Here is a 14,302-nt window from a genome sequence, read left to right as displayed (position 1 = left end):
ACATAATGCCAGGTTTATATTATTCCAGTCCAGAGATAGAAATTTGTACTGGATTACAACTGGAAAAATGTAAACTCACACTGGAATTAACTGTGTGATTTTGCTAATTTTCAGTTGAAATTGAATGCTGGTTTCGTTCACAGGACTGGAATAATGTAAACTGGGCATATTTATTTTATTACATTACATAATGCCAGGTTTATTTTATTCCAGTCCAGAAATAGAAATTTGCACTGTATTACAACTGGAAAAATGTAAACTCACACTGGAATTAACTGTGTGATTTTGCTAATTTTCAGTTGAAATTGAATGCTGGTTTCGTTCACAGGACTGGAATAATGTAAACTGGGCATATTTATTTTATTACATTACATAATGCCAGGTTTATTTTATTCCAGTCCAGAAATAGAAATTTGCACTGTATTACAACTGGAAAAATGTAAACTCGCACAGTAATTAACTGTGAGGTTTTGCTAATTTTCAGTTGATATTGAACGCTGATTCCATTCACTGGACTGGAATAATGTAAACTAGACATTAACTAATATAATCAGCCGTAATCACAAGGTGTCCATCAAATAAAAATCAACTAAGCAGATATATTGTGTGCCAAATGTTTTAAAACTCTTTTAATGTACCGTGAAATGTGAATCCAAATAATTAGATACAATTATTAATATAATAATGTATGTATTAAATGAAAACTTAATGTAACTCGTAGATTTATTAGTTATTAAGTGATATTATGTCAATATAATATATTGCTAAATGTTTAAATACATCTTGTGCTGTATTTAGGAGCGTCTTCCATCTTTATCATATTTGTCTATTTGTTTTTCTATTAGAAAGCTTCGGGTCCGGGATAAAGTTGACATAGAAAAATATTTATCATTACTTTATAATTAACTTGTGTTGCCATTAAAAATGATATTATAATAATAATAATAATTTAAAAACTTATTATTTTCGAGACAAATTATCCGATTTTTTTATTGTTGAATAATTAAGCCGAATTATTTATTCAATTTTTATTTCATTTTATAAATAAAGCACTTTTTTCCCGTGACCACGATCTCACTAGACTTTCTTTCGGTGTTAATAAAATATATATGTATGTATGTAGATAAATTTTACAGCAATAATTAGTACCTAATTGGTGTGTACTTGGCTGTTAGATGCTGCGCATATTTATGTAAAACATAGACATTTCCTCAAGGATTATTAGTTTTTTTGTGTACTTGTACTGGCTTAAAGATTGTAAGCTATCGAAACTTTCACGTATTGGAAATTACTTCTTCTATCAATGTGAAAAAGACAACGATAGTTAAAAGTAACTCGTTTTTAAACACCTACACAAAAACATTGTTATCTATGTTTTTTGAAAAAGAGTGAAAGGGACGATAATATTTATATTTGTTTTGGTTGTCTATGGTCAGGATGACAGATTCCAATAATTTGAACAAAATGTTGCCAGTATGATTTTTATAATTTTTTTTTTTTTGTGAAGTTATTTGCAATCTGTGAAAGTTTTGTGTGACAATGTTGTTCGGTATCGGGTTTGGTTGAAATGAATTTTAATTCTTCAAAAGATGCCTTTCGTTTTAAAGTTAAATCGATATGATATTAAAATTGTTGCGGCTCATACTTTACAAGGTGAAAAAAAAATTTTAAATTATTAATTTATTTTTTTAGGTTTAATGAAATTTTGTCTTAAGTTAGGTGGTCAGTTTGTGAAACGACTTTTGATGTATCAGTTTTCGATAACAAAAGGCGTTTATTTTTAAAATAAGTATAATTGTCTATGGTCAAACTTAGCTGTGAGCAAATCCGGGCTATATTTTAAGTAAATAAATTATGATTGTTATATTGTTGGTGCGTTCGCCGGCTTACTCGACTTTTTTTTTTAATAATATTATTGCTATTGTTGAAAGTTATTGCCAAATTTTTATTTGTCCTAAAAATCTTTTGTCTATGTACATATCCATTAAATAAATTATGTACCGAGGATCATCATGTGTTTCTTTTCAATTACCTTTTTAGGAGATGAATTGGATTTTTTAACAGTCTCTCAATTTTGTCGTCGTTTAGTACTTCAATTAGCACTAATTATGCTTTTAAGGTCGCACAAGGATCTTATGGTTACCAGTTTTTGTTACATTGACAGGAGGCGCCTTCCAATGAACAAAACTTTTGTAAATTCTCCCGCAAGGCGACCATGTTGCAAATAAAAAGGATTGATTTTCAAATTGTGACCTGTGTTCTAGTAATTCCTTACTGTTTTAATTGATGCATTCAAACACATCAGCAGATTAATCGACATGTCATGCGCGACATCATCATCTTGACCTTGTCCCACTTACGTAGAGTCGGTGCACCAGGTTTCCGTCCTCCAAATAAATATGTCTGCTGTCATCTCCATTGTCACCCCCTTCTTGATCATGTCATCTTTCACGCAATCTATCCATCTCTTCCTAGGCCTACCTTTACCTGTGTACCTCCACACTCATACTTAACGTTCTCTTTTGAATATCGCATTATACATATTGCGATATCTTTATAGCATTTTGAAATTATGAAAATGGCAACATTGACCCGTGCATTTGCTGTTCCCTCATTATTCAAAATTAAACGTAAAGATAACAATTGACTAGTCTGCCACAAGATTCTTGTCATCAATTGAACAGAACTATATTTTTACTAAGGTAAATGTTTTATATATTTGACCACATAGATCTAAGTCCTATTTCACTAGATTAGAAATTTTAATGGTTTAATTACTTCAAATTTTTATCGTTTTTGTTAAATTGGTGGTAAAATAAGGGTTTTTTTTTTTTAAATAAAACTTACATAATTATTTATTTCAGAAATCATTTCATCACGAGTCTTTCGATCTACATAATATAAAACAAAATTTAACATCGTACTGTCTAATTTTATTGCCACATAGGTCTATGACGCACTCTAATCTATTAGTTTTCATCTCATACATTAAGGGTCGCACTTAGTGACCATTTAAAGTATCTGAGTGCGGTAAAGACTTATGATTACACGTCCGCTCTATGTTACATATGTTATGTGTAATCTATGTTACAGTGTCATTAACAAAGTGCTTCATGTCCTACAGTTATACAATATAAGTGCGTTGAAAAGATTAAGAAAAGTATATTTGTCGTGCTTCAGATGGTGATTGCTCCATGGGGCAATACGGGCATTTCAATCTGGAAAGAAAGGTAAAAAAAAAGTTCATATACACATAACAAACAAAAGATAAAAAGTTATAATAATTATCTGTAATAGATATGTGAAAAGATTTGTTAAATCTAAATTTATCATAAAAGGAAACTTGCGGGTAAGGCCATCTTTTCCCTCAAAAATATAACCCAATAGGTAATAGATGTTCAAGTATTGGCTCCATGAAAATTCAAACACCTTTGTAGTTTTGTACAATCGCGGCGACAATTATAATTAAGGAAATTAACTCCATGGAGTTATGAGCTGTCTTATTCAAGTTAGTAATTTTAAAGAATATTTTTTTATTTTTAAGAGATTTTTTATTTTTGATTTTTTTTTTTAGAAATAGTAACGCTTTTATTTCTGATATAACATGTGGCAATCAATTGACGTTTTACAGAATGTGAAATTTTTCACAGAGGGTATAGTTGGACACCTACAATCTCACGGGGTTTTAGATCTGACTAACTCAAACAAGTAGCTACTAAAATTAAACCTTGGGCACTTCATTTTATCGGATGCTAGTCTTTTACATGTAGGTAAAAGATGTTGCAGAATTTACAGTTAAATGATTTCATTCATACTAAATTCCTTTTTGCACTAAGTCATATTTATAACAGTCGTTTGTAATTTCCACTAGCCCATTTAGTGGAAAAGGGGTATAAATGTTGTGTTATCTCACTTGACACCCATAGCGAGCTTGTTGAGAGCATCACGTGAGATGACATGTCCACACAGCAGGCGCATCGGCGGATTCTGCTCTGAAGCCTGCTGACGCAGGATGGGGCACGCGAACACTGAATGATAGCCGCCACCTTCCGCACCAAGCTCCACCTGTACACAACATTATTGTGATAACTACATCTTACATTATATTTTCAATTGATAAAAAAGTATCTATGTAGGATTTATTTGATTACTATGAGAGTGTAACATCGTAGTATACCTCTAAAGGTAGTTCATCATCAGCCCAGGCTGCGGCGACATGTTGCTGGCACATCTTGTTGCGAATGTCGTGCAGTGCGGGCAACACGCGCGCGCCCGCACTCACTGCACCAGCTAACGGTGACAGCGGAGCCAGCCGCAGCAACGCGCACGCCTCGCGCACAAACAGCTCCGCCGCCTCGCTACCTACAGTACAAACACGTTACATCACATTTCATCATATACATGTTGATGAACATTCTAAGTGACATTTTGAAGTTTTCCACCAGCTGGCGCTCGTGTCGCGAACTGTGTGTTACCTAGTGCGCGGGGGTCGAGCAGCCGCTGGTACTGTGGTGGGGGGTTGCTGGCGCCAGGTGTCAGCCAGGCCAGTGCGCACACCGCCGCCGCCAGCTGGCGCTCGTGTCGCGAACTGTGTGTTACCTAGTGCGCGGGGGTCGAGCAGCCGCTGGTACTGTGGTGGGGGGTTGCTGGCGCCAGGTGTCAGCCAGGCTAGTGCGCACACCGCCGCCGCCAGCTGGCGCTCGTGTCGCGAACTGTGTGTTACCTAGTGCGCGGGGGTCGAGCAGCCGCTGGTACTGTGGTGGGGGGTTGCTGGCGCCAGGTGTCAGCCAGGCCAGTGCGCACACCGCCGCCGCCAGCTGGCGCTCGTGTCGCGAACTGTGTGTTACCTAGTGCGCGGGGGTCGAGCAGCCGCTGGTACTGTGGTGGGGGGTTGCTGGCGCCAGGTGTCAGCCAGGCCAGTGCGCACACCGCCGCCGCCAGCTGGCGCTCGTGTCGCGAACTGTGTGTTACCTAGTGCGCGGGGGTCGAGCAGCCGCTGGTACTGTGGTGGGGGGTTGCTGGCGCCAGGTGTCAGCCAGGCCAGTGCGCACACCGCCGCCGCCAGCTGGCGCTCGTGTCGCGAACTGTGTGTTACCTAGTGCGCGGGGGTCGAGCAGCCGCTGGTACTGTGGTGGGGGGTTGCTGGCGCCAGGTGTCAGCCAGGCCAGTGCGCACACCGCCGCCGCCAGCTGGCGCTCGTGTCGCGAACTGTGTGTTACCTAGTGCGCGGGGGTCGAGCAGCCGCTGGTACTGTGGTGGGGGGTTGCTGGCGCCAGGTGTCAGCCAGGCCAGTGCGCACACCGCCGCCGCCGCCGCCAGCTGGCGCTCGTGTCGCGAACTGTGTGTTACCTAGTGCGCGGGGGTCGAGCAGCCGCTGGTACTGTGGTGGGGGGTTGCTGGCGCCAGGTGTCAGCCAGGCCAGTGCGCACACCGCCGCCGCCAGCTGGCGCTCGTGTCGCGAACTGTGTGTTACCTAGTGCGCGGGGGTCGAGCAGCCGCTGGTACTGTGGTGGGGGGTTGCTGGCGCCAGGTGTCAGCCAGGCCAGTGCGCACACCGCCGCCGCCAGCTGGCGCTCGTGTCGCGAACTGTGTGTTACCTAGTGCGCGGGGGTCGAGCAGCCGCTGGTACTGTGGTGGGGGGTTGCTGGCGCCAGGTGTCAGCCAGGCCAGTGCGCACACCGCCGCCGCCGCCGCCAGCTGGCGCTCGTGTCGCGAACTGTGTGTTACCTAGTGCGCGGGGGTCGAGCAGCCGCTGGTACTGTGGTGGGGGGTTGCTGGCGCCAGGTGTCAGCCAGGCCAGTGCGCACACCGCCGCCGCCAGCTGGCGCTCGTGTCGCGAACTGTGTGTTACCTAGTGCGCGGGGGTCGAGCAGCCGCTGGTACTGTGGTGGGGGGTTGCTGGCGCCAGGTGTCAGCCAGGCCAGTGCGCACACCGCCGCCGCCGCTGCCAGCTGGCGCTCGTGTCGCGAACTGTGTGTTACCTAGTGCGCGGGGGTCGAGCAGCCGCTGGTACTGTGGTGGGGGGTTGCTGGCGCCAGGTGTCAGCCAGGCCAGTGCGCACACCGCCGCCGCCGCCGCCAGCTGGCGCTCGTGTCGCGAACTGTGTGTTACCTAGTGCGCGGGGGTCGAGCAGCCGCTGGTACTGTGGTGGGGGGTTGCTGGCGCCAGGTGTCAGCCAGGCCAGTGCGCACACCGCCGCCGCCAGCTGGCGCTCGTGTCGCGCCGCGTGCGCAGGAAACTGTTGCCTCGCGTACTCTATGGCCGCACCCACACCTTGCTCGCGACCCACCTACATACAATAACACACATAAGCCAATTGGAGGCAAAGAAAAAATAGTCCAACACCTTTAAGCGGTGAGGTTGTACTACATACTTCCATTTATACAATAGCTTCAAATCTAATTTGAAAATTGTTTTTTTTTAACAATTTCTTTACAAATATCTTGTGACGTTTCCCTACCGTGCCCTAAGTGCACATGTCAGATGTTAGACGGATGAGATGTCAATCAGTTAGAATTAGTCAGCTAGGTAGTAAGGTGCATGTCATGTATATATGTGTAAATAAAGCATTGGAACAAATGTGTCTTTAATCTGTTTCACTGAACTTACACATTTATTCGATTTGAGAGCTAATATGTCACAACATTACACATTTAAATGTAAAAATAAATTTTTCATTTTGAAATAGCACAAGGAGTTCATATCTGTAAGCAAATAACCTTGAGTGTCTGCACGGTGTGCAATGCGAATGGCAGCGGTGAGTGTGTGAGCTGGTGCGCGCGGCGCTGCACCCAGGCAAGCGCAGGCTCAGGATCTCCAGCGGCCAAAGCACTGGCGCACCGCTGAAGTAATGCGAACGCGCATGTCCGCTCCACGCACATCAAACCCGCCTCAGATACGAACACGTCGCCCACCTCCTCTAAACCCTATTATAATATACAGTTTAGATATAATGCATAGACATTTTTATTTTATTTACAAAATTTACAAAACTTTTTAATTTTTTTTTGTCAAAAAAAAATATTTTCGGGCATCAGCTGAAAATCTAAGTAATAACATGATCTCACCAAAAAGATACTTATTTTTAGATCATATTGTATGAAAAATATTAGAGATAACTGTTTGTGAATTTGTATTTCTTTGGATAAAAATAAAATGCATTCTTATAAAACTTACCTGTCTATACAAATGCTGAGCAATAGCCTGCTCCATAATAGGTCTGTTTGCATCAGTCGAAAAGGACTCGGCTTTTGGAGCAACTGAAGCATAGTCGGCAATGAAGTGTCGGTCAATTGATTTGCCCACACGAGAAACTGTTGCATGCAATTCACGATGTTCTATAAACAAAATTTACTATCATTACAACTTATAGAATAATGTTTGGATTACAAGCTTTATCCAATTACATGAACTAAAGTAGATTGAATTCTATTTATTTTATTACCCCAATTTAGTGAATAATATGTGACGAGTTAGCCTCTGTAAACCTCACCTGTTGACGTTTGAAAAACGGTCTGTTTCACATTAGCTGCCAAATCACTCAGGATCATTGATTGTGTCTGCGTCAAGGGACTGTCCGGAGGCTCTGCAAATATAACACTTTTTATATGAAAAATCACATATCCCTATGTATATCAGAGATAAACTCCAAAACTAGGGAACCAATCAGAATAAAACATGAATAGCAATTTCGAAAACATGTTTATCAATAAAGTTAATAAATTGCTTGTATTTATTTAAAAACTGAATATAACAAACAATACTAATGTACATTTATTAGTATATTGAACTGAGAGATAATAAGTATTTACTAGTGATGCAACGGATGTCTGTTTCCGTTTCCGCAAGTGCGGAAGTTCCGCGTGCTTTTCAACATCCGTTTCTGCTTCTGTTTCCGCAACTTTTATAACGGAGATAAAACGGAACTTTACGATGGCTAAGAGATCCAAATGCGCGGCGCGAGACGCGCAGTCCGTGCACGGCCTTTCGGCACTTGTCACATTTGTTTGTTTACGTACTTTTTCGTGAATTTAAGCTCGTAATATTTTCTGCTGCTGTTTGAAACAATCAGTTTCTCTTGCTGAAGTAAACTGTCTAGTTGTTGTCCATATAAAATTTGACAACTGGCAAAATGTGACTATTTCATACTTACGAGTTATTAAATGTACTTCTGAATAAGTGATAACCATGTAATATATCATCATCGTTATTATCATCAGCTCACTATACATTCCCACTGAGGGGCTCGGAGCCTACCCCAAATTAGAGGTAACTAGGCCATAGTCAACCACGCTGGCCCAGAGCGGGTTGACTTCACACATATCATTAAATTTTTTCTCAGATATGTGCAGGCAGCATCACTATGTTTCCTTCACCGTAGGAACGTCGGATAAATGTACATAATTATAAAAAAATTGTAAATATGTTTTTTTTATTATTTACACTTCTGTTTCCGCTTCCGTTTCCGTTTCTGCTAAAATTTATTTTTGACATCTGTTTCCGTTTCTGGTTCCGGTAAGACACTTCCGTTGCATCACTAGTATTTACATAACAAATCAAATTATAAACTTTCTAAAATCTCATCTCACAGTACTATTTTTATAGGGGAATTATTGTTGAATTGTTAAGATATAATTAAGTATACCAAAGTCTGATTGTAAACTATTTCAGTTATTTCACTCTACATTATATACTAGTTGTTGCCCACAACTCTGTCTACTAGGAATTAAAAAAACCCTAATAAGTAGCCTATATGTTCTTTGAGAATATGTTCTACATCTGTGCCAAATTTCATTATTGTAAAACCATATACTAAATATAGAACGGACTTAACAGGTAGTAAAACGCAATATTGGTTACTTTGCTTACAAATATTATTATCATTGGTTTGTCTTTGCCAATTATAATGCTATACTTACGTTTAGATATTTCGTTTTTTAAATCCTCTACTTGACTGATGATCTCTTCTAATACCTTGTTAGTATGCTCATTTAAAGCATTAAATTTTGATGTGGCTTTGTCTAAATCCTGTTCTACTCCCAAGCACGAATCCATAATTCTTTCTTATGTTGTACACAAAGAAATTCTAAAAATTGTTTCTGTGTTTGATGAAACTATCAATTCTAAAGAGAAATCATCAAAACTTAATTTAATGTTTTTATTTGATGAAAACAGACATTATGCTTTCTTTTTCTGCTTCTCTGAATTTTACATGTCAAACTCAAATTGTCAACTCAGTAATCAATTGTCTGTGGTAATTTCAAAGAGCATAACAAAAATTTTGTAAGCATTAGGATAAAGCTATAAATAAAACCATAGTTATGAGCGATTGTGAAACGAAAAAGTTTATGTTTTTAAAACATAACTTTTAAAAGAAAACTGATCACAAGCTATTTATCCAGGCTTTAAGCCTCAAATGAAGAATCCAACGTTTTAGGTCATGGAATCATCAAAAATTCCCGAATGATTACAAAACGATCAACCGATCTGTAAGTGGGCGCGGGGCTCACTTTTGGTAATATTATAATCAATCCTGTCCTTTATTACCGAAAGTGATGACCAACAGCACTGCATAATATATTTACTTAGTCTGTGCTTGTTTAATTGAACGGTCATAAATTATTTATTTTACTCTGCGTCGCAACACCGCTTCATTTTGCTCTGCCATCTTGCCGAGCCAACCTTGTTGCACAATCTGTAATAGTGTTAGGTTATATCATTGAATTGGTAAAGTAATATCTTTTCATTTTATTAGGAGTTCTGAAAATGGCTCAAAGTAAACTTAACGACATGGCAGGCAAATTTGCCAAAGGTGGACCTCCCGGACTTGGTATTGGGCTGAAAGTTGTAGCAGTAGTAGGCGCAGCGGCATACGGTATTTCTCAATCGGTATTTACTGTGGAAGGTGGGCATCGGGCTATAATGTTCAATAGAATTGGTGGTGTACAACAGCAAGTTATGACTGAAGGGTTACATTTCCGAGTACCATGGTTTCAATATCCTATAATTTACGACATAAGATCCCGTCCTAGAAAAATATCATCTCCTACTGGTTCAAAGGATTTACAAATGGTCAACATTTCTCTAAGGGTTTTATCACGTCCAGATGCACGTCACTTGCCGATTATGTACCGCCAGTTAGGTACCGACTACGACGAGAAAGTGCTGCCTTCGATTTGCAATGAAGTTCTTAAATCAGTTGTTGCCAAATTTAATGCATCTCAGCTAATTACTCAACGTCAACAAGTTTCTTTGTTGATACGCCGCGAGCTGGTGGAGCGAGCAGCTGACTTCAACATCATATTGGATGATGTTTCACTTACCGAGTTGAGTTTTGGGAAGGAATACACAGCTGCAGTTGAAGCTAAACAAGTAGCACAACAAGAGGCTCAGCGTGCAGCTTTCGTAGTTGAAAGAGCTAAGCAGGAGCGTCAGCAAAAGATTGTACAAGCAGAGGGTGAAGCTGAAGCTGCAGAAATGTTGGGTAAAGCTATGGGCATGAATCCAGGTTACCTAAAGTTGCGCAAAATCCGTGCAGCCCAAAGCATTTCTAGAATGATAGCGCAGTCACAAAACCGTGTATTCCTTCCTGGAAACAGCCTTATGATTAACTTACAAGATCCTACCTTTGATGACTTATCGGAAAAGTTGACAAAAAAGAAGTAACATGAGGCCGAGGAAGAGGGTTCTGGGTGTCTGAAGCCAGTAACCACTCTTTCCGATGATGAAACTGTGGTTATAATAAGTGGAGCGGCTTCAGTGGCAATTTGAAATTGAACATTTGCATTTGAATGTTTTAAATTGTATAAACACTATATATTTAGATGGTGGATATTGCATTTTATGTTATTTAGTTGTAGGCTTTTAGTCATTATGTGGATGAAATGATTCAAATAAAACCGTAAACAGCTATTGGTCTTTCTTTTACAACCTAAATCATACATAATCAATTCAATGTTGTATTTTCATGTTTTTATGTCTGGATAATCTTTGAAAAATGTGTTGATTTGGTAATCTCAGAATATACCTATACATACTCCTTTTTGATAATTCTGACCTACTTGGCTTTTTATGTAGTATGTTTAAATTATTTTGAATTAGGAATGTCAGTATTATTTTCTTAAGTTTGAAGTATGTTATAATAAATTAATTCCGTTTATATTCTCAAATAAGTAAGATGTATAGTAATCAAAAATAACTGTTTAACTTTTATATACATATTTAATAATAATCCTGTTTCAACTAAATTATATCCAATATGTTTGAGTAAGAATAAATATTTTCCGAATCAGTCTATAAGTGTATATTTGGTTTGAGAGTGATCCCATCATCAACATCCACCATTTCAAGAGGTTATGGGCCCGGAAATGCTGATATTTATATTTTTTTTGGAGTATTTTTCCTGTTTGGAGAGCAAGAATTACAGTTGCAAACAAATTTTTCAAGATGGAGGAAGAGTGACAGTTGCAAACAAATTTGTCAAAGATCCATCTACCATTTATTGACGGTGTTGAAAATGATGAATGCAGAGGCGGATGAAGTGATTTTTAAAGAAACGGTTCAAGAAGTGAAGAAGAGGTGACCATCGACGGTGTTGAAAAAGATGAGTGCAGCGGCGGATGACGTGTTTTGTGAAAAAATGGTTGAAGAAATGAAGATAGAATAGAGAGGGTTGCTGTTGATGTTGTTGAGTTGGTGTTGGTGAGTTGGTGTTGTTGAGTTGGTGTTGTTGAGTTGGTGTTGTTGAGTTGGTGTTGTTGAGTTGGTGTTGTTGAGTTGGTGTTGTTGAGTTGGTGTTGTTGAGTTGGTGTTGTTGAGTTGGTGTTGTTGAGTTGGTGTTGTTGAGTTGGTGTTGTTGAGTTGGTGTTGTTGAGTTGGTGTTGTTGAGTTGGTGTTGATGAGTTGGTGTTGATGAGTTGGTGTTGATGAGTTGGTGTTGATGAGTTGGTGTTGATGAGTTGGTGTTGTTGAGTTGGTGTTGTTGAGTTGGTGTTGTTGAGTTGTTGGTGTTGATGAGTTGTTGGTGTTGATGAGTTGTTGGTGTTGATGAGTTGTTGGTGTTGATGAGTTGTTGGTGTTGATGAGTTGTTGGTGTTGATGAGTTGTTGGTGTTGTTGAGTTGTTGATGTTGTAGTTGTTGTTGATGTTGTAGTTGTTGTTGAGTTGTAGTTGTTGTTGAGTTGTAGTTGTTGTTGAGTTGTAGTTGTTGTTGAGTTGTAGTTGTTGTTGAGTTGTAGTTGTTGTTGAGTTGTAGTTGTTGTTGAGTTGTAGTTGTTGTTGAGTTGTAGTTGTTGTTGAGTTGTAGTTGTTGTTGAGTTGTAGTTGTTGTTGAGTTGTAGTTGTTGTTGAGTTGTAGTTGTTGTTGAGTTGTAGTTGTTGTTGAGTTGTAGTTGTTGTTGAGTTGTAGTTGTTGTTGAGTTGTAGTTGTTGTTGTTGTTGGAGTTGTTGTTGGAGTTTTTGTTGTTGTTGTTGGAGTTGTTGTTGTTGTTGTTGGAGTTGTTGTTGTTGTTGTTGGAGTTGTTGTTGTTGTTGTTGGAGTTGTTGTTGTTGTTGTTGGAGTCGTTGTTGTTGTTGTTGGAGTCGTTGTTGTTATTGTTGGAGTTGTTGTTGTTATTGTTGGAGTTGTTGTTGTTATTGTTGGAGTTGTTGTTGTTGTTGAGTTGTTGTTGGAGTTGTTGTTGTTGTAGTTATTGTTGGAGTTGTTGTTGTTGTTGGAGTTGTTGTTGTTGTTGGAGTTGTTGTTGTTGTTGGAGTTGTTGTTGTTGTTGGAGTTGTTGTTGTTGTTGGAGTTGTTGTTGTTGTTGGAGTTGTTGTTGTTGTTGGAGTTGTTGTTGTTGTTGGAGTTGTTGTTGTTGTTGTGTTGATGTTGATGTTGTTGTTGTTGCAGAAAGTTGTTGATGTTGTTGTTGTTGCAGAAAGTGTTAGTGTAAGGGTTGTTGATAATTTGGTGGAGTTAATAGATTCGGGCAGTGGAAGCGTGGGTGTGAATCAATTAATTTTTGTTAGTGGAGGAATATTCTGAATTTTTCATTTTTTCTTTTGCTCAGTTTTGGACTTATGGTTTGACTTTTAATACAAGGTCAAATATTTTACAGTCTAATATATATTTTAACGGAATTCAAATGAAATTTTTAAGAGAAACTTTTACAGGATTTTTTAATATCTCCATCCTTTATAGTTTATTGTGTTTTTCTTGTGGTTTTAGAGTTTAAGAGTTTGTGGTTTTTGTCGAGAGAATGTTCTATTGTTTTTTATTATTGGTGTTTTGTTGATAACTTTAAATATTTGGGTTTTCTGTACTTGTCTGTTGTTATGATGTATATTCTGAGATTAAGGGGGTGTGTTGATTTGGTAATCTCAGAATATACCTATACATACTCCTTTTTGATAATTCTGACCTACTTGGCTTTTTATGTAGTATGTTTAAATTATTTTGAATTAGGAATGTCAGTATTATTTTCTTAAGTTTGAAGTATGTTATAATAAATTAATTCCGTTTATATTCTCAAATAAGTAAGATGTATAGTAATCAAAAATAACTGTTTAACTTTTATATACATATTTAATAATAATCCTGTTTCAACTAAATTATATCCAATATGTTTGAGTAAGAATAAATATTTTCCGAATCAGTCTATAAGTGTATATTTGGTTTGAGAGTGATCCCATCATCAACATCCACCATTTCAAGAAAATGTAAGATTGTTAATGATACCTGCCATCACTAAAGGCATTTTATATGTATAAAGATTGCAAAATTTATTCCATGCAGTCCTTATTAAAAAAGAATGAGGATTTATTACAGATGCCTGTAGTCATTGAATATCAGATAATTGTAAACTTGCTCAAAAACGATCTTTATTTGTAAAATGAAATTTTCAAATGTGTTTTCTTTTGAGTTTATATTTGAATTATACTTAGAAAATTTATTAGTTAAAAAAAGAACACATCAAGACTGCAAAAAATTTAATACTTTACTACAGACTAATTCAATAACAATGGTAGCTTATTTCTTCACCGCAGAGGGTTGTGGTAATCTGAACTTAGCCATTTCAATTTCAGCTTCAAAGAAACTAGTACTGTCGTAGCAAAAGTACTCAGGAACTTTGTAAGGTCCGTTCTTGGTTGGATCAACTCCTGGGCCGACTGGTTCTGCTGTAGGAAGAATTACCGCAGCACTAAGTCCAGGCACATCTGATTTAATTTCACTTGGAGTAGTAGCAGAAGGTCCTGACCCAAGATTTTGACCTGGACCCTGGTTGTAATAACGGATAACCGCGCCATTCAAATTCCTTCTCAAACA

At 38.7% G+C, this 14,302-nt stretch overlaps 2 protein-coding genes across 2 annotated transcripts; one reads left to right on the top strand and one right to left on the bottom strand.

Annotated features, from left to right (window-relative positions):
• Window positions 1-2,866: 2,866 nt before the first annotated feature.
• LOC106708396 (E3 ubiquitin-protein ligase RMND5A) lies at window positions 2,867-9,227 on the bottom strand. Its single transcript, XM_014499889.2, has 8 exons — window positions 8,919-9,227; window positions 7,493-7,585; window positions 7,177-7,337; window positions 6,720-6,926; window positions 6,112-6,289; window positions 4,178-4,362; window positions 3,914-4,065; window positions 2,867-3,218 (listed from the first exon to the last, which is right to left on the bottom strand). Exons 1-8 carry the CDS (start codon window positions 9,052-9,054, stop codon window positions 3,152-3,154), a joined length of 1,179 nt encoding a protein of 392 aa, XP_014355375.1. The 5' UTR covers window positions 9,055-9,227; the 3' UTR covers window positions 2,867-3,151.
• Window positions 9,228-9,628: 401 nt separating this feature from the next.
• LOC106708400 (prohibitin-2) lies at window positions 9,629-10,904 on the top strand. The gene has a single exon (XM_014499894.2). It carries the CDS (start codon window positions 9,766-9,768, stop codon window positions 10,663-10,665), a length of 900 nt encoding a protein of 299 aa, XP_014355380.2. The 5' UTR covers window positions 9,629-9,765; the 3' UTR covers window positions 10,666-10,904.
• Window positions 10,905-14,302: the final 3,398 nt, after the last annotated feature.

Source organism: Papilio machaon, chromosome 14, assembly GCF_912999745.1.
Source record: "Papilio machaon chromosome 14, ilPapMach1.1, whole genome shotgun sequence".
NCBI classification, from domain to species: domain Eukaryota; kingdom Metazoa; phylum Arthropoda; class Insecta; order Lepidoptera; family Papilionidae; genus Papilio; species Papilio machaon.
This window is presented reverse-complemented; position numbering and strand designations above follow the sequence as displayed.